Raw genomic sequence first — 19668 nt, forward strand, 5'->3', positions numbered from 1 at the left:
AAGTCTAGTCGCCGACTGGAGGAACTTTTTCTAAGCCTTTCTTTGACCGGTTCCTTAGTTGGTCAATCCCTAGCACAGGCAAGCGGGTTTTTCCTCCCGGAAACTCAAGAAAATCGACCATAGTACTTACATTATCTCAGACAGTAACATATCTTGTTAGGGTTAGGTATACCAAGAGATGGCAGCACTTGTTTACCAGCCTCTTCATCGGTAGCTGCTATAATTAGTGATAGACATGGGTCAGCTATCTCTGATTGCCTACTGGTGGAGATTGAACTGCCCATTCAGTCTCCAAAAGCTAGATAGGGTATAAAGGCCTCGCCTACTTCCTATAAGGGAATAAGATGTGTTAGCTGATTTTTTTTTTCTTTTTTTTTTTTTAGAAATAGATAGCGGATGTTGTTCCGGGAGTTGCAAATATTTTAGAATTCGGTTGAAGAGAAACAGCATATTACCTTAACAATCACCGGCTTGCCTTTGTCGTTGAGCCGTGCAATCTGTTAATACTGCACAGTTTTAGCATGCGGTATTTTGTTAATACTGCACGAATCATACATGTCTTTATAGCTGCATTATTTCTACTGACCTACCATTGCTGTCGGTTTCACACTCAGCTTTCACTTCTCATTAGTCATTCACTAATTTGAATCTTTAGTGAAATAATTGTCGCTAAAGATTCAAATATCACGTGATAAAGGTGAGCAGCCGATTGCATAATATGGAAACATAGCAGAATACTTTAAGTATTCTGCTATGTTTTCCTTGTTATTACATGTTTGTAACATGGTTTATATTGTCATTAGTTCAGAGATTTTGGTGCATGTGTGTGTGTCCAAGTTACAAGTTACTACGGCTGCCTTTCACATATACTGACCTAGTTGGCTAAGTGGTTAGTGTATCTGCTCTCTAGCCAAGAGGCTATGGGTTTGAATACTGCCAAGGAACATGGATGTTTGTGATTGCCCTACTATTTACTATGTGTACTGCTGTAACCTGTGTCATATATCAGTATGATGTTTGATGTCTTTGTGCCTTAAAATAAAAAATCAAATCAAATCAAACCTCTCACATGCCAGTGATGAAAACATGGCAAGATTGTTCTCTGCATTATTCAGTTGGGTTGAAATGTGACTTTCTTCTGCTACGTTAGATATTGATGTTATGTCTATGAGAAGTTCGCCATACAAAGCTCATATTTTTCTGTATATACAATTTGCACATAACCAATATATGGTTGAACCTCACTGTAGCAAACATGTAGGGACCACAGTATTATGCCTGTGATTTTGTTCAGGACTTTTTGTTTATGTTGAGTTCTTTATAATTCCATTTGCTATAGTCAGCTGTAACTTGTAATCCAGCAGGAATTATTCATTGGAAATGTTCCATAAAGAACATCTCTTTCTGCTTAGATTTGTTAGACAGCATACTAACATGATTAATGTTAGTGCATTCCCATCTTATTTGCTTCTGAATAATGTTTGCTCTTTGAAATGAACTTGATCTGAATCACATTTAAAATGCAATTATAAGGAATTTTCAGTTCGAGGTATAACTAGTTCACCAGCTTCAAAGGTAACAGGATTTTGTTCCTAGAAATTGGTTTTATCCTGCCAAACAGGCCTGAGCATACACACATCCACACACACGAGTATGAAAAAATATTGCTCATCTCATGGCTTTAGTTGCCTCATCTGTATATTCACCTAAAATAAATAGAAGACCCTTTCCACGTTTTTTGTTGGTGGTTGCAACAGTGTCTAGCCAAATTAACTGCAGAGTGTAGCAAATTTCTTGAGTATTATTTTTGAAATTGGTTACAGTATTTTTTTTTTAATGGCTTTTCTGAGAAGATAATTTGAATCTTTTTTTTTTTTTTTATTGTATTATGATATTTTAGATTTAATCCATTATACAGATAAATCTCAAATATTCTTGCCCTGATCACTGTCATGTAATTTATTTATGCTTTCTACCTTGCTCCTCTCTGGGCACAGTGAAAGATGGACTCTTTTTGTATATTTAAATTTAGAATTATAGTCTCCCAGATGTTGGAAAGTTTTTTTTTTACATCCATATTTTTCCTTAAGATCTAGGCATATTTCTAGAAATCCTCTCACTTTTAAAATCTTATTATCCCTTTTTCTCTTATCAGCATGGTTTTAGTTTTTTTGAAGTTGAAATTAAGTCCATATTTTTCACTTAGTTTCAACGTCTCTTCTAGTAGGTTTTGAAGAACTTTTTTATTTTCAGCTAGCAGCACTGTATCATCTACATATCTTAAGTTATTTATATTCCTGCCTCCTATGCTGACTCCTTTAAATTTTTCTAATTGCTGGAAGATATTTTCAGTATAGAGGTTAAAAATATAGGAGAAAGAACACAACCTTGTCTGACACCCTTCTTTACTGGGAATTCCTCCAAAATTTCTCCTGATACTTTTATTGAGGCAGTTTGCTCCCAATATAGATTTATCAGTAATCTGGTATCTTGACCATCTACTCCTAAATTTCTGAATGCATTTGATTAGTTGTTCATGTCGTATATTGTCAAAGGCCTTTGTGTGGTCAATAAAACATAAGTAGACTTCTTTTTGCTTCTCCAGATATATTTCTATAATAGTTCTAATGTTGAAGAGTCCTTCTCTAGTTCCTTTATTTTCCTGAAAACCAGATTGTTTCATTAATTTCCATTTTGATTTTATGTTTATTTCTTTCTAGGATGATAATATAACTTTTGCTATCTGATTGATCAGCCTGATCTTGATATAATGGGGCATTTGGAGTTGCTAATCTCAGCTCTTTGCTGTATGAGGATGATGTTAACTTCTAAATAAACTGCTACAAGTCTGCAAGATTCCCCTGACTAAATTGAATAACTATAGTAATAGATATGGTATGAAGGTCAGCAATAACAAGACAATGGAAATAGGCAGAAGCATTGAAAATATCAACTGTATTGTGAATAGAGAACCTATAAAACAAGTAAAACATGTCAGCTACTTAGGCACGATTTTTAGTGAAGATCATAAATTAAATAGAAGTCAACTGAATAAATTTATATGGAATAAGAGAGAAATTAGTCAAAACAATTAGCTGTATACAATACAATACAGTGTTCAAGCCAATTTTAACTTAAGGATCTGAGAGCTAGTTCAGAAATAAAACACTTAACCAAAGACTAGAGACAGCAGACATGAGAGTCTTGAGAGACCTGAGAAAGATTTGAGACATGAATAGATAGCATCAATGGCAATATCATGTTAAATACAAGGATATTAGGAAAGAACTCGATATTGTCAGCATCCAGAAATGCGTTAGCAGAGCTAATCTCAGGTGGTATGGTCACTTAATCAGAATGGAAAGATTGGCATGAAAACGACCAGAGGAAGACCAAGATATAGGTGGATTGATACAATAAAAAATGCCTTAGAAGATAAAAATATAAGATCTGATCATGTTGGAGTCTTGACAGGTAACAGACTGATTTGGAGGAAAATTGTAGATAGGAAGTTAGTAATTTGTCATGTAGTACTATCATATCCTGTACACCCCTTGAGGATATATGTCAGGAATTTGATGATGGTGAAAAAATAACTAAAATACCAATTACAAACTTATAAACTAATAAAGAAACTGGTTTCCCTTATTTTTTTTCCCAAAAGATGTTCACCCATTATCATTACCTCAATTATAAGAAAAGTTGCTAGTGTAATACTCTCTTATTAAGTTGAGCAGATGGTGAAACAGAATACCAAAATTGTTTGGTTATGAACCATTATGGATAACATGGTTTGACAAGCAAAGTGCTTGACACTCTGCATGTAATTAAATGAAGAAAAACTTATTCTAAAAAGACTGCTTCAAATGTGATAAATCTCCAAGAGATAATCTTTCTCCTGCCGAAAGACAGGCCTTAAAGAATCTTAAAAAGAACAAAAACATCATTACTTTACCTGCAGATAAAGGCAATGCCACAGTCGTCCACAACTCTGAAGATTACCACAATAAAATGCTTCAATTGCTTGAAGACAACGTTACATATTCAATGTAACGTTGTCTTCAGGATGATCCAACAAGGGAACTACAAAACCGCACAAACAATCTGTTAAAGACTACAATTGAACTTCCTCACAATATTTGCCTTTCTTTATGCTCTCTACGCCATCTTATACCACGCATTTATGGAGTTCCGAAGATCCACAAGGGAAAACGCCCCGCTTCGCCCAATTGTGAAGGAATTGATGGTCCTACTTATAAGCTTTCGAAACATCTTGCAGAATACCTCAAGTGTTTCTCCAGTAAATCTTCATCGTTCATCAAAAACACCACAGACTTCGTTTCTCATATCAAAAATATTTCAATCTGCAAAAATGATATCATAGCAAGTTTTGACATTATCTCATTATTTACTAACATCCCTACTGAGGAGGTATTAACATTACTAAAGGACAAATTGTCTAAAAAGACATTTGCTTTATTAAAGCATTGTATTCAATCTGGCTACTTCAGATATAGGGACTCCATTTACAAACAAAACCAAGGCCTAGCAATGGGCAACCCTTTATCCCTGGTTCTAGCAAACATTTTCCTGGAAGATTTTGAAACGAAAGCCATATCGTCCTTCTCACTTAAGCCAAAACTTTGGAGACGTTATGTTGACAACATTTTCATTATATGGAGTCACGGACACACATCTCTCATGAATTTTCTTCATCATCTTAACAACCAGCATTCTAATATAAAATTCACTGCCGAACTAGAACAAAATAACTGTCTTCCATTCCTGGATGTAATTCTTACACAATGCTCTGATAGATTTAAAATCTCTATATACAGAAAACCCACTCATACTAACAGATATCTGCACTGTCAATCTCATCACTTTCCACCACAAAAGCTCGGAACTATTTCTACCTTAGGACACAGAGTACGCTCTCTTTTAAATGAACCAGATGAGCTCCAAAAAGAAATTAATCACCTTTCTCTTATCTTTAAACAAAATGGATATTCTGAAAAAACGTTTAAGAAATTTCTTCTGGATCCTCTTAGGCAGTGTACTACGGAAACTACTAATTTTAAAGGTAGCATCTCCATCCCTTACATTATTTCAGTCTCCAATAAATTGGCTAAAGTCCTTAAAAAATACATCAGGACGTTTTTTCACTACACTCCCTAAAGTCCATTCTCTTATAAGCCATCCGAAGCCTATTCATCACAACCTAAAATATCCAGGTATATACAAGTTACGGTGTGATTGTAATATTCCTTATTTTGAACAGACTAACAAATCTATTGAACCATGTATAGAGGAGCATAAGAGAGACATCTCCTATAAAAGATCACATGCATCTGCGCTATCCAGTCATGTTCTTTCTCAAACAATCCTCATGATGATCTACAAAGTCACTCAGTTTGCTGGGATAAATCCGAAAACATTTTTCGCTGCAGTGATGAGTTTGAAAGGAAAATCGTGGAGTCCAGGGAAATCCTCCTTACTCCTGAACATTTGAACAGCAATTTGAGTTACAACATCCCTGATAGCCGTGCTGCAGTTGTTCAGTACTGGTGTTCACGAGAACTTGCAAGCATGCATGCAACAAACAATAGCGCGTTAGATAGAACAACTTGGAAAAATACAACGTTTTCTGTGTCGATTATGTATTGCATTTTTTGCCTGTAATTCTCAGTTTTTGTAACTTCAATTTTTATTATTGTGTTCTACCTTTAGTGGATACCTGATGAAGGCTGAAACTGGTTGTATCATTTTCGTTAAACTTAATATTTTATCTCGGTTTAAAGTGATTAAATATTTATTCTTTAAAACACCCACACACGAGGGTGGTCTGAAAAGTATCCCTCGACCATAGATGGCAACACTTCATGTTGGAGGCTTAATGGATTTTTTGCAACACTCAGAAAGGATTAAAACAGAATTTAATACTTCCTATATTTTGTCTCAGTCACCGAGACATCTTCAGGGATTACAAAAAAACTAACGTAACATAAACACAAATAACAAACAATATTAAGCCCAACCACATGGGTGACACTAAAGTCCTAACTAGGTAGAGTGCCCTCTAAAGGTGGTTGTAGGATGGCCTGAAATGTAGGGTGGAACCTCTGGTGATAAGTGTTTCCCAAATCTTAGGAAGCTTAATGCAGCCATATTTATTAAGATTTGGTTGATTTCTGAGAGCTGCTGCTGATTCTAAAAATAGTCTCTCTTTTTTGAATTTGCTGTGGTGGAGCATGGTGGTTTTTTCCATGAGATCCTATGGGTTGTATCCAAGACATGGTCAGCATGGCCTGACTGACAATAGTCGTGGTTGCAGATGCATGACTTGTGTTCCTCCAGGCAGATGGTTGCTGATCTGCCTGTCTGTCCAAAGTACACCAGCTTACAAGAACAGGGTACTTTATAAACTCCAGGCACTGAGAGAGGAGGGAGCTGATCTTTTGTAAACAGATAAGGGTAGCAAGTTTGCTGTGGGGCTTAAATGCTGTGTGTAGGTTGTACTCGTTTAAAATCTTGGCTATTTTTTCTGTTATAAAATTCTTTGTAAAAGAAGGTTTAACGGCAAAAGAAATTCATTCAAAGTTGATAAAGGTTTACTGGCACTCTTCTCTTTCGTTTTCGACAATTTAGAAATGGGCTTCTGAGTTTAAACGTGGCCGTACCAGCCTTGAAGTTGATCCACGTGAAGGATGTACAAAAAGTGTAACAACACCAGAAATCATTGATCAAGTGCACGATATGGTATTGGATGACCAGCGAGTCAAAGTGCATGAAATTGCTGAGACTATAGGCATTTCAAAAGGATGTGTAGGATATATTTTGCATGAAGAATTGCATATGATAAAGCTTTGCGCTAGTTGGGTGCCACGATTGTTCACAGGAGATCAAAAACGCACTCAAATGAAAATCTGTGAACAGTGCTTGGAGCATTTTAACAAGAATAAAACAGATTTTTTGCATCGATTTATTACTATGGATGAGACTTGGATTCACCATTACATACCAGAATCCAAACATCAGTCAAAACAGTTGACAGAAGCCGGTTGTTCAGTGCCAAAGAAGACAGATGGTTCTATCAGCAAGAAAGGTCATGGCATCGGTGTTTTGGAATGCTAAAGGCATTTTGTTTATTAATTATCTTGAAAAGGTTAAAACAATAACCGGGAAATATTCTGATCTTTTAACCAGAATAAACAAAAAAAATTGTCAGAAAAGAACCGTTTTGCAGAAGAAAAAAATCATCTTTTTTGGCAAAAAAAAATCGTGTTTTTGCAATGGAAAAATTAAGGGATCTGCACTATGAATTGTTGGAACATCCACTCTATTCTCCAGATTTGGCTTTCTCTGACTTCTATCTCTTCCCCAAACTAAAACTCTTCCTCGCTGATCAACGTTTTTCTTCGAATCAAGAGGTGATTGCAGCTGTAGAGTTGTATTTTGCAGATCTTACTGAGAACTGCTACAGGTATGAGATAATGGTGCTGGAATAAATGTATTAGTCTTAAGGGAGATTATGTTGAAAAATAAAAATAATTTTGAAATTATAAATTTGTTTTTTCATTGTTAGGACGAAAACTTTTCAGACCACCCTCGTGCGTGTGTGTGCGCGTGCACGCGCATATATATATTCTTGAAATTGTTACTATTAGGCAAATAATTGAAAGGTTACTATTAGGTAAAATATTGGATTAAAATGGCCATATTAAAGACCGTGATCCAAACTGCAGATAAGGATATCTGCTACATGTCAGAAATAATTACTTTGAAAGACTTAAATGAAACAAGTAGTGACAGAACAGTAGTAGAAAATATTCAAGAGGAATTCAAACAAGCATAGCTATCAGTATTTGAGATAGAAAAAATTACAAAAGCCTGAAGTGTTGAAAGGCAGCTGGAGTAGTAGATGGATGATATTCAACCAGAAATACTCAAATATTGAGGTGTAAAAGTTTTTCAGTGGCTACACTGCATAATTCAAAAGGCCAAAGGCAAAGAGGAATTTTTTTTTGTTCCCTCAAGATATTCAGAGGTAAAAAAAATTTAAAAATGCTGTAATTATGAAGTAAACAGAACAATACATAGTCTATATTTAAGCTGTAAGCCAGCAGTTAGAATCAGTGAAATACAGGAAGATAGTTTGATATAAAATCAAACAAGGGTGCACACTCCATCTCCACTCTTATTCATCATCTATATGAATTGTATTATAAAACAAATTGGCATTAAACCTTGATATTAGAATTGGAGATATCACACTTGGCTCTTTGTAGATGATGTACTCATAAACACACCCAGTGCAAATCTCCAGGATCCTCTTACTAAATTGAATAACAGCTATAACAAATTTGGAATGAAAATCAGTAATAATAAGACCAAAGCTATGAAAATAGGCAGGAACGTGAACTTCAATTGCATTCTCGACTCCATTCAACTGCATTTTCAGTACTTGAGAATGCGGTTGAATGGAGAACCTATAGAACAAGTGAAATATTTCACCTATTTAGGCACTGTTTTTAGTGAAGACAAACCAAATATAGAAATTGATAATAAAATAAGCAAAACTGATATGGTGAGGAGCCAGTTAAAGAAATTTTTATGGAGTAAAAGAAATTGACCAAATCACTAAGCTAGCAGTATACAAGTATTTAAGCCAGTTTTAACTTATGTATCTGAGATTTGGGTTTGAAATTTGGCTCCCACCCACAAACAGCTTCTATAAACTACATTGTTACCTTGAGTTGGTTAAGGATTTCTTTGTTTTATTAATTTTATATATATTTTTTTGTAGTTTTTACATAGTCTGGAAACCATGCCCAAGAGGCCAAATATGGAACTTTTTCAAGCCACTTGAGGCCTATAATAAGGGTTGGTGGTCTCCCACCTAAAGAAAATTGCAAACATCCATACCCACAGTCGGATAGAAAATTCTCTTTTATCCCTAAACCACACACTTAATTTCCAACAGATGCTTCTTGTCTCTCCACTTTCCATATAATGAAGAAAAATTTCATCATTTAATAACTTATACATGCTTTCAGAAGTTTATAGACTTCTATCATATTATCCCCTCCTCTTTCTAGTGTTTACCAATGTCTGCAGTCCACATATATAACCAACACCAGTCCAATTGTGCATACCTGAGTCATCTTCAGTTCATTGCCTTGAAAATCTTTATGAATACAATCTCTCTCTCTCTATAACAAACTATTGGTCATTCTCAGCCAAATACCATAGGTAGAATGTTATGCTTTAAAAAAATTCACTCTCGCAGACTGTTTGCCTAAAACTAAATATTTCTGTGCTTCCTACGAGTTGCTGTAATGAGTGTTGAATGTATAATGCAAATGAACTGAGATGGCATAGACTACTATTTCTATAAGGGTTTCTATAATGGTTGAGAGCACCAGTAAAAGGGTTCTGCAATATTGTCTTTATGCTAAGGGCTTGTTGGTGACCAGTTTTAGTCTTGAGTTCTAATTATACATTTGGTAGCTTTGTGTCCTAATTTTAATTTATTTGGCTGCGCAATGCTTGGAGCACTATAGTAACTAAAATGCTGGTAGTGTCTGTTTTTTAAATGTATGGAGAATAGACCTGCATTTGATAACTATGGAAGAATATTTAGAAAGTGACTTTATTATGACTGTCACTTACTTCATATTTTAGAGCCTGCTCATCAGAGTAAATAGCTTTTTTGGTTGTGTGAAATGTTCTTTTTGTTCAGACATGGAAATTGGCATGCAAACTTTGAAAGAGTGAATGAACTATGTATAGTAAATTGCCTGACCAAGGGGTTTCTTTGTTGTAATATTGTATATGCACCTATTTTGAATGTCATCTGATCCTAAAAGCTTGTTGGTTGGTGCAAATTGAAACCTAGGTAGGAATCCGATTAGGTTCATTTTTAGTTTTCTAGTACCTTCAAGCAGTTTACTTCCTAAATTGATATAAAATGAAGATCTGTCAAACACTTTTATTTTCGATAGGTGTACTTTTAAAATCGGATTTTAAACCAGTAGCGTTTAAAATCCGATTTATTTTATTTATTTTTTTATTTTTTATTTTTTCAGTATTTGGTTGAAACAGAAGAGTAACCAGTGAGAGAACCTTTTTCTTTGGAAAATATTCTCTACAGAACCTATGCTCAGTGGACTTTTTAGCACTTCTGTAGTGCAGTTGGAAGAACAACAGGACATTGCACTCTTTGATTGGAAAAGACTAGAGTTTGATTCTTGTCATGACAAGAGGAATCCTTATATAGACTTTTTTAATTAAAGATGAGTTAGCCAAACTCACAGCGGTAGCAGGGTTTTTTTTTCTCCTGAAAACAGTTTTTCATAAAGGCAAATCATGAGAATATGCAATTTACAGACAAAAAATATTGGCGGTGGGTGATAGATGGTGTCTTGTAGTTGGAGGATTAAGTATGGGAGATGGTCAGTTGTGTGTAGTGGAGTAGTGTACCCTCCAACTTGAACTCCTTGGGAGTGTCATGTAACAATATTATTTTGAAATAATTAACTTTCTTCCTCTTTATTTTCCAGGTACCTGTTGAAGTGCTTTAAACACCAGCAGCCTTTAAAACCTGATTCATTTTTTCAGTATTTGGTTGAAACAGAGGAGCAACCAGTGAAAGAACCCTTTTCTCTGGAAAATATTGTCTCTCTCTACAGAGCTGTTGCTCAATGGTAAAAGAAATTGCTTTCTTTTAATTAAGGTATACAAACAAATACTTTGAAAGATATATGAAATGTTTTGTTTGTCATGTTTAATTGTATTCAGCACTAGGATGTATGTAATATGTTTAACATACTGTTATTGAAGAGTAACTCTTTCATTGAATTTTTTAGATTTTTGGTAGTGAAAGTACATGCAGCCTGCAAAAGTCATTGGGATTTTTTATGATTTCCAGATAATTCTTTGTGCACATGGTGTTTGATAGAAAAAGTTTTATAAAATACTCTGTTTTGTAAAATTATTCAACTCTCATTCCTTTTCTATACATATCTTTCCTAGATGTTTGGTTCCATAAAGCTGTTGTAGGTTAAATTCTAGTCACTGACCAAAGGAACTTTTCAGAGGTTTTTAGTTCTGTTCCTGAATGATTTGATTTTTGGCATAGGCATAGTAGGGTTGAAAACCAAACTCGCTCTCTCTCCAGAAATTTGTGTTTTAAACCTACAACTTGGATCAACTGTGAAATTGTTTCAGGCAATAACATAGCCCTGAAGATGGACCATGAGATGGTAGTTGTCTTCTATACAAGAAGTATGGTATATAGCAGTATTTTTGAACAACTCCAACCTGAAACTCTTCAAGAAAAAAAAAAGTCAAACTACTCAGATTGATTGTAAGATGGTCTCGCTCAATATATTTTTTTAAGTTATTTTTTCAAATTAATAAGTTTTCAGTCAACTCCCCTTGTTGCTGACCCCATTTCACAACTGTGCATAGGTTAATCGAACATGAACAAGTTTTTTTTCCTTTGGATTTTTGTGATAATATTCTGCAATTTTAGGAGTTGAGATTGCATAATGTTCATGATCAGCATTCTTGGTTCTCTCCAGATGCATTTCATTGTAGTTGTTAATGTTGGCTTTTAAAATTATCCACTTACTCAAATGTAATTATCATCACCCAAATTGGATCGATCAAAAATGCATACATATATATTTAGTCATACATACATATTTGGCTTAGGACAAGATGCAGTCTTACTCCAATTAAATTAGGTTTAATTCATATAACATCTGAGAATGTGTCATCTGTGTTAGCCAGTATGTTTTACCCATTTATTTCCATTGCAATGTTGAACAGGGTAGGTGAGGAAGCATCTCCTGTGAAGTTAAGATTTTATTTCAAAACTTAATAATGTTCCTACAGGAAATATTCCATGAAGCAGAGCAGATGTGGTTAATTACATAGTTATATCATATTTATACTTGTGTGATAATCTAAAAAAAAGTTATTGCACACTGTAGTGCATTTAGATGTATACTATCATGTGCTTGATTATATTCCACAAATACTAGATTCTTTATCAAATTCATAATGTTTGACAGGTTAATGTGTGAAAAGACATGCTGCTGATCGGTTCTAATGTTTGAAGCATATACATTCTTCTCTAGATCAGTGTAGATGTAGTATAACATAGGTATCTAAGAAGGAGATACCTCTGTGATCACAAGGTCTCTTTTTCTAAAAAAAATAGTTCATAATACTTGTATTCCAATCCACTGGAATTCCTTAGTCTTCAACATATTAGTTTAAGTTTATCAATTCCATTTGTTAAGGATCCTTCGCCAATGTTTAGGACATTTTATTTTCACTGGATGCCTTATTTTTTAGTGCTTCAATGTTGATTTCAGTCAGAGATCCTCACTTGTCTTGTGGACTCGAAGGAAATGTTGAAACACATCCTTCTGAATATTGTACCTCAGGTTATAAGGTTTCCACCTAGTGATGATTTATTTATTACTTTCAAAATACTCTGAATTCCTCAATTTCTTTTTCTTGAATAATTAAATCTTGGTAGTGATTAAACAGTATTATTTTACGATTTATATTCTTAAGTATCTCACAGCATCTGAAGACCAAAGTTATTTTTGATTTTATCAATGATTTTTTTCCTCTCTGCCAGCCGTTTTATCCTCAATGCTGTATTTTACTGATTAAATTTGTGCAGCTCCTGGATTCTCTGGTGATGGTTCTAGCATTTTTAACCTCATCTGATTGATTCAATAATGTAAAGAGGCTATATCAAAACATTTTTCCTGTTTCTGAAAGTTGACCTACTGTGGAGAGACAGAAAGATCAGCCACCAACTGCATAGAAGAACATATGAAATGCATTTGCAATCATGACTAAGATCAATTGAGCCTTCCTGACCATGCTTTAAGATACTACACATTATCAAATAGGGGAGAAAAAAACCCAACATGCTCCATCACAGCAAAATTAGAAGTGAGTATTTTTTAGAATCTGAGACTACCCTTAGAAATCAGCTTAATCTGAATAAATGAGGTGTAAAACTACCCAGAATATTGGGAAAACAGATGAAGGATCATCTGTTTACATCTGAGGCCTCCTACGGTGCCCACAGATGGTACCTTACGTAATTAGGACCCAGTCTTGTCTAGTCTTTTGTATTTCACTTAGTTGTGTGTGAGAGAGAGGTGTCTTCAGGGTGTCAGACAAAATATCAGAAGAATCGATGTTCTTTAATCCTTTCTAAATGCTGTTTTACTTCATTAAGCATGAGTTATTCTCAGCACTTAACCCTTAACAGGTGAATATTTAACCATTTATTTTTCTTTCTGTTTGTAAATTGAAGTTTCTTCTGTACAATGAGTAATATTTTTGATCTAAGTCAATTTGTTTTCTGTTTTTTTCTCTATTATAGAAGAAACTAAATATTGCATTTCCTGCTGTATTTTTTATGCTTTATTGCCTTATGTTTACACTCTTATATCTTTCGATATTATATTGATCACTGTTTCTGTTAACATTTCTCCATTTGATAGCCAACTTGAAATGTGCAATTATCACGTAATGATCAGTATATGCATAAGCTCTGAAGAATGCAAAGTTAATAGCTCTAATTTTGTTTTCATTACTAATGTCATACAGATTATATGGGCCAATTATTGGTTTCTTTTCCTGTTTTAGCATGTCACCCATGACTAATCTTATACTATGCCCAGGTAACGAATCATATCCTTTCTAGTTCTTCATAAAATTTTATCTTTGACATCATGATCCTTATCTTCTTTTGATCCATAAACCAGTGACAATTACAACATCAAACTGATGATCAAAAGTATAGATATAACAGTTAATCATCTACTGGTTGAAAAGTTATAAAAACTTGCCATGTATAAAACATGGCAGGATTGCAATCTTCAGTGTTTTCATGTCTATCATATGTTCCATTGTAAAATATTGTTCCAATTTTCTGTAGAACTAAGATCTAAATATTGTAATTTTCTAGTAATACTGTAATGTTACTGATTGCTATTGTATCAGTATCACACTGAAGAGATTGATTGATTGACATCATCAAACAGTCTGGTTTATAAACCTAGTGCATGATTTCACAACTCATGGGTTTTTACATTGGATGGGTAGTCAGCCTGGTCCCCTAACTTTGGATGACTTAAGTGTCTCTCTTAGTTTTTTCCCTACTCTTTGACCTGTTAATTATTGGAAATCCTACAGGTAACTGTTATCATCATACCTCTCAGTCATTAGGACACAGAAGTCCTTACTGCAAGATGGAAGGTTAAAAGGCAGAGGATTTATCTTATTTTTTTAAGTAAGCTTTCTGAAATATAATGACCAGAAAGAAATATCTGAAAATACTGCTAATGGCAGCTAATTCTATATAAATATGTAACAGTTGATAACCAACCGTAATTTCTCACAGTTGAAATCCCATAAGATTAAACATAGTTCTAAATCTCTGTTATAATCTTTCCTAAAATTTCGTGACAGCTGCTATCACTTTGTATCCCAATGTTTTATTGTACAGAATTCTACTCTTTCTTTGTATTTTCTAAACAAATTTTTGTTTCTTACAGAGTGTAAATTGTTTGCACTTAATTTTGTTCCAAAACATTATTCATTATTTCATGTGTTCTCTGGCAAGGAGGTACAAACTTGTATTTCCAGGAAGAAAATCCCACCACTACCATACAAGGTTACTTAACTAAGTCAACTGAATAAAACCCTTATTTATCCAACACAGAATATGAAACCATGTTTTTTCCCAGAAACTCTGGTTTCTCATTCCATAAAACAGGCTACCTAGCCAGAATAACAGATGCAATTTTATAGTACATTGTTCTTCATAGCTTTAGTTGCTTTGTCTGTAAACCCAAAACATCCTTTCAACCAGCGGTATCTCTGTTTCTGCTACTGAAATTGTGAATGTTATATGTATGGTGTAATAGAAATCCATCTGAGAGTGATTACAGGAGTGATTATTGAGCCATTGCAGTCTATAATAAATTTAGTTTAATCCTTTATCCAAGTGTAAGCAAACAAAGTTTGTGCCTAAAGTATCTTCAGGATTGAGGCAACTCATGGTAAAGGTAGTCTAAGCTCTCATCACTTGTCTTAGTATCTCCCATAATGCAAAGCACATCTCCTTGCAGACATATGTAATCTTCTTCTGCAGCTTCTCCCACTTAAGTGGGGTCACTATTGATGATGAGTCTCCCCCACATCCAAGTTCTTCATCCTCAAGTCCTCTTCTACCAGCTCTCTCTCCATCTCTTCTTTGGCCGCCCATACTTCCTCCTTCCTTGCACGTCCATCTGCATGACCCTTCTTCCCATATATTCATCCTCCCTCCTCATCACATGACCAAACCATCTCAACCTTGCCTCCTGTATCTTCACTCCTAAGTTTGTAACTTTCACTGTTCCCCTTACATAGTCATTTCTCAGACGATCCTTTCTGGTCACACTGTACATCCACCTAAGCATTCTCATCTCTGCTACTTCCATCCTGCTGATGTTATTTTTCCTCAGGGCCACAGTTTCCATAGCATATGTCATAGCTGACCTCACTACTATCCTATAGATTTTGCCTTTCAGATTGATCGGCACCCTCTTATCGCATAACACTCCAGCCATCTCCCTCCAGTTTCTCCAACCTGCTTGTATCCTGCATCCCACTTCCTTCTCAGCCCCTCTATCTTCTTCCACTGTTGAACCTAAGTATCTAAAGTCCCTCACCTTCCTGATGACATTTCTTTCCAGCTCCAGATCTGTCTCCTGGCCGCTACCCACTGTGCAACACATATACTCTGTCTTACTTCTGCTCAGTTTCATACCTCTCTCTTCCAGTACTTCTCTCCATCTTTCCAGTTTAGTTCCCGCTTCTTCTCTTGAATCTGCACACAGCAAGATGTCATCTGCATACAACATTGTCCAAGACGCATCTTCTCTCACCTCCTCCGTCACCACCTCCATCACAATATTAAACAGAAACGGACTTAATGCTGACCCTTGATGCAAGCCAACTGTTACTTGAAAACTTTCTGTCTGTCCCAGACAGGTTTGAACTATTGTCTTCACATTTCTGTACATCTCTTGCACCAACCTGACACAGTTCTCCAGAACCTTCTTCTCCCTCAGACACCTCCAGACTTCTTGCCTTGGCACTCTATCGTATGCTTTCTCCAGATCAAAAAATGCCAGCTGTAGCTCCCGTTGTTTCTCTCGAAACTTTTCCATCATCTGCCGTAACCCAAAGATAGCATTTGTTGTTGATTGACCAGGCATGAAGCCAAATTGTTCCTCCACCTCCTTCCTCAATCTTCCATCAAGAACCCTTTCTAGGATTTTCATTGTGTGGGACATCAACTTTATTCCTCTGTAATTCTTACAGTCTTGTGCATCCCCTTTACCCTTGTAGATGGGGACAAGAGTACTCTCCCTCCATTCCTCGGGTATATTTTCCTGTTGGCAAACTTTCATGAGCAGGTCAATTCCCTCTTCCCCCAGTGCCTTCCATGCCTCCACTGGAATCCTGTCAGGGCCCACCGATTTTCCATTCCTCATCCTCTTCATGGCCTCCATCACTTCCACTCTACTGATGTTCTGCACCATCCCCTCAGAAGGCTGCCCATCTCCTCTGTGAGTCCTTGCATTTTCCTCATTCAAAAGTCCCTCAAAGTATATTCTCCATCTGTTTCTTATGTCCACATCCCTCCATAATACTCTTCCTTCAGTGTCTTTGACCTGCCTCACATCTAAGATGTCCTTTGCTGCTTTATTTCTACATTTCGCTAGTTGGTAAATTTTTCTCTGTCCTTTCTTTGTTTCTAATTGATCATACAGATCTTAATATGCTATGGCCTTCGCCTGTGCCACAACTCTCTTGGCTTCTTGCTTTCTCTTTCTGTACACCTCTCTGTCCTCTTCCACTCTTGACTCATCCCACTTTTGCTTTGCCTTCCTCATTATACATGTCTGCAAGGTGTCTCACCTTGCAGACATGTATAATGCTATGCATTAAGGGGAAGGGCCACTACCCAGACTGGTTTCGACCTTTATTGAGAGCTCGTCAGTGGGAGCCAGACCCAGAGGTGGTAATACTAAGGTGGAAGTAATGCAGAAGCCATATTTACCTGTATGAGTTGCCAAAAGGTGTCTCACCTTATTATTAAATTACTCTGGATTTAGAGAAAGATGTTGGAAGTTTTTTCCCACTTGGTTAGACTATAATAAATTTAGTTTAATCCTTTATCCAAGTGTAAGCAAACAAAGTTTGCACCCGAAGTATCGTCAGGACTGAGGCACCTCTTGGTAAAGGTAATATAGGTAAATATGACCTGCATTACTCCACCTTAGTATCTGGGTCTGGCTCCTACTGACGAGACCTCAATAAAGTTCGAAACCGGTCTGGGTAGTGGCCCTTTCCTTAATGCATAGCATTATACATATCCACAGGGAGATGTGCTTTGCATTATGGGAGATACTAAGACAAGTGATGAGAGCTTGGTCCACCTTTACCACAAGTTGCCTCAATTCTGAAGATACTTCAGGTGCAAACTTTGTTTGCTTACACTTGGATAAAGGATTAAACTAAATTTATTATAGTCTAACCAAAAAACTTCCAACAGCCATTGCAGTCACGTGTAGACCATTGATGTAATGGATAGCGGTATATTGCTAGAATTTCTTACTTTACTGCTTAATTTCCCTGTCCCCTCTCCCACACACACTTTAGCATCTGAACAAAAGATAATTATCACTTTGAGTTAACCAAAGATAAGATAAACCATGATCTTTGCATTTGAGACTAAACTTGATTTTTGTGTGCCACTTGCTGATAAGCAAACCAGAAGAGTCACTGAAAAACGTGTACCACCTAAATACTTGGTAACATTCTATTGTGAAATTTGATTTCCATCCTGATGACTGAAGGCTTCGCTTGTTTGATTGTTTCCTTGAATGACATATCAAAGCAATGATTTTCACAAAGAAAGGCTTTGTGAGGCAAGTATTCTTAATAGCAGTTTTAAGTATTCAAATGGTTTGATATATTCATGTTTAAGCTTAAGCCAGTATCTCTGGCTTAAGCTTATCTGGCTGAATCAGCCTTCTTCAATCAATGACTAAATTTCCAAAGTTTGGTTCTTATTTTTGGCTTTCATTTTTTTCTTGAATAATATTAATATAATGAATAGTATATTTGAGTGCAATTTGCCTCTGTATGGTGCTAGACTTTTTTTAGTATGATATTTTATCCTATTCAAAACTGAATGATCATTTCCTATTTCAGATCAAATCTCTAGTATATTCTTGTGTCCTGAACTAGCATGAAAATATTGTCTATCAAAATAACATACTTATCAATATGCATTTGTGCTCATCTTTATGCTGGAACATGGTGTTAGTAGTGATTAATCCATATCGTGGAACGAAACCCAAGTAATTACCATTATTATTAGATTTGCTCTTTTCGCCAAATTTTCTTGAAACATTTCTATATGTGCAGGATTCATATTCTGCCCTGCTGTTTAGATTATCCACAAACACCAGCTTTTCTGTTTTCTTTATTATTTGCCTTTTATAATTACTCAAATTTCTCTACTTCTTTATTAGAACCCTCTGTTGGGACCATAGGCACAAATAAGTCTTGTTGTCCAATGTTTTCCTGTTAAAACTATAGACCTGCAAAAGGCAGATGTGGCTGTCATACTCAAAACCAAACACAGAGGAAATTTCTTGAATGGAAGACAAATTCAAGTAGTGATGTTGGCAAATTTAAAAATGGCACTTGAAAATGTGACTGACTTGTGCCTGTAGTACTACTTTGGGAAGTTTCTGCTACAAAAGAATTTGAGTTATTAGAGAAGGCAGCTGATATAAAGAAATCAGAAAAGCTAGCTTTTAACAGAGACCAAAATAGACTATCAAATGAATCGCAGACATGCATAAATGTTTTGAAAAATTTTAAGAAAATGGCACAGTTGATGATGCCAAGTACCTGGGTAGAATTCTGCTCAGGACATGTGTTATTAACACCATGATTATTATTATTATGGGCAACTCCAGGGAGTCCTTAGACTCATCGAGGGAGACCCTAAACATCATGTCCACACAACTATACGACATTCTCACAGTATCTATCATACCTTGCATTGAACTCACTCACCGTCATAGCACCCACAACAGACTCTGGCAGCTTATTCCACTCGTTTACCACTCTAAAAGTAAAGAACCCAGCTCTAACACCCCTGCTAACCACACTCTTGCCCAGCTTCCATAGGTGTCCCCTAGTTCTCCCACCACCAGTCCTGATCTCAAAAATATCCTCTGAATTAATCCTATAGAAACCGTTTAGCAATTTGAATGTCTCAATCATATCTCTCCTTTTCTGCCTATCAACTAATTTCTGCAACCCACAAATCTTCAACCTGTTCTCATATGGTTCATTCCATAGACCCGCTATCATCTTAGTCACTCGGCTCTGGATCAGGGTGACCACATCTAGTACTTTCGTACTAGATCTAGTACATTTTATAAATTTTTAGTGTTCTAGTACGTTCACCAACAGATCTAGTACTTTTTCTCTTCCGAATAATAATAATAACAACGACATGAGGGTTAGACATATGAGTTGAATATTTTTCTC

The 19668-nt window shown here is 35.7% G+C and overlaps 1 protein-coding gene across 1 annotated transcript in view; it reads left to right on the forward strand.

Annotated features, from left to right (window-relative positions):
- Positions 1-19668, forward strand: part of ACOX1 (acyl-CoA oxidase 1) — a 129827-nt gene that overhangs the window by 84248 nt on the left and 25911 nt on the right. Inside the window, exon 10 of the mRNA XM_090406739.1 lies at positions 10563-10706. Coding sequence (XP_090262865.1) covers positions 10563-10706 — 144 coding nt within the window. The remainder of the gene's footprint in view (positions 1-10562; positions 10707-19668) is intronic.

Source organism: Typopeltis vanoorti, chromosome 17 (assembly GCF_054136105.1).
Source record: "Typopeltis vanoorti isolate ZY-2024b chromosome 17, IOZ_Tvanoo_1.0, whole genome shotgun sequence".
NCBI lineage: Eukaryota > Metazoa > Arthropoda > Arachnida > Uropygi > Thelyphonidae > Typopeltis > Typopeltis vanoorti.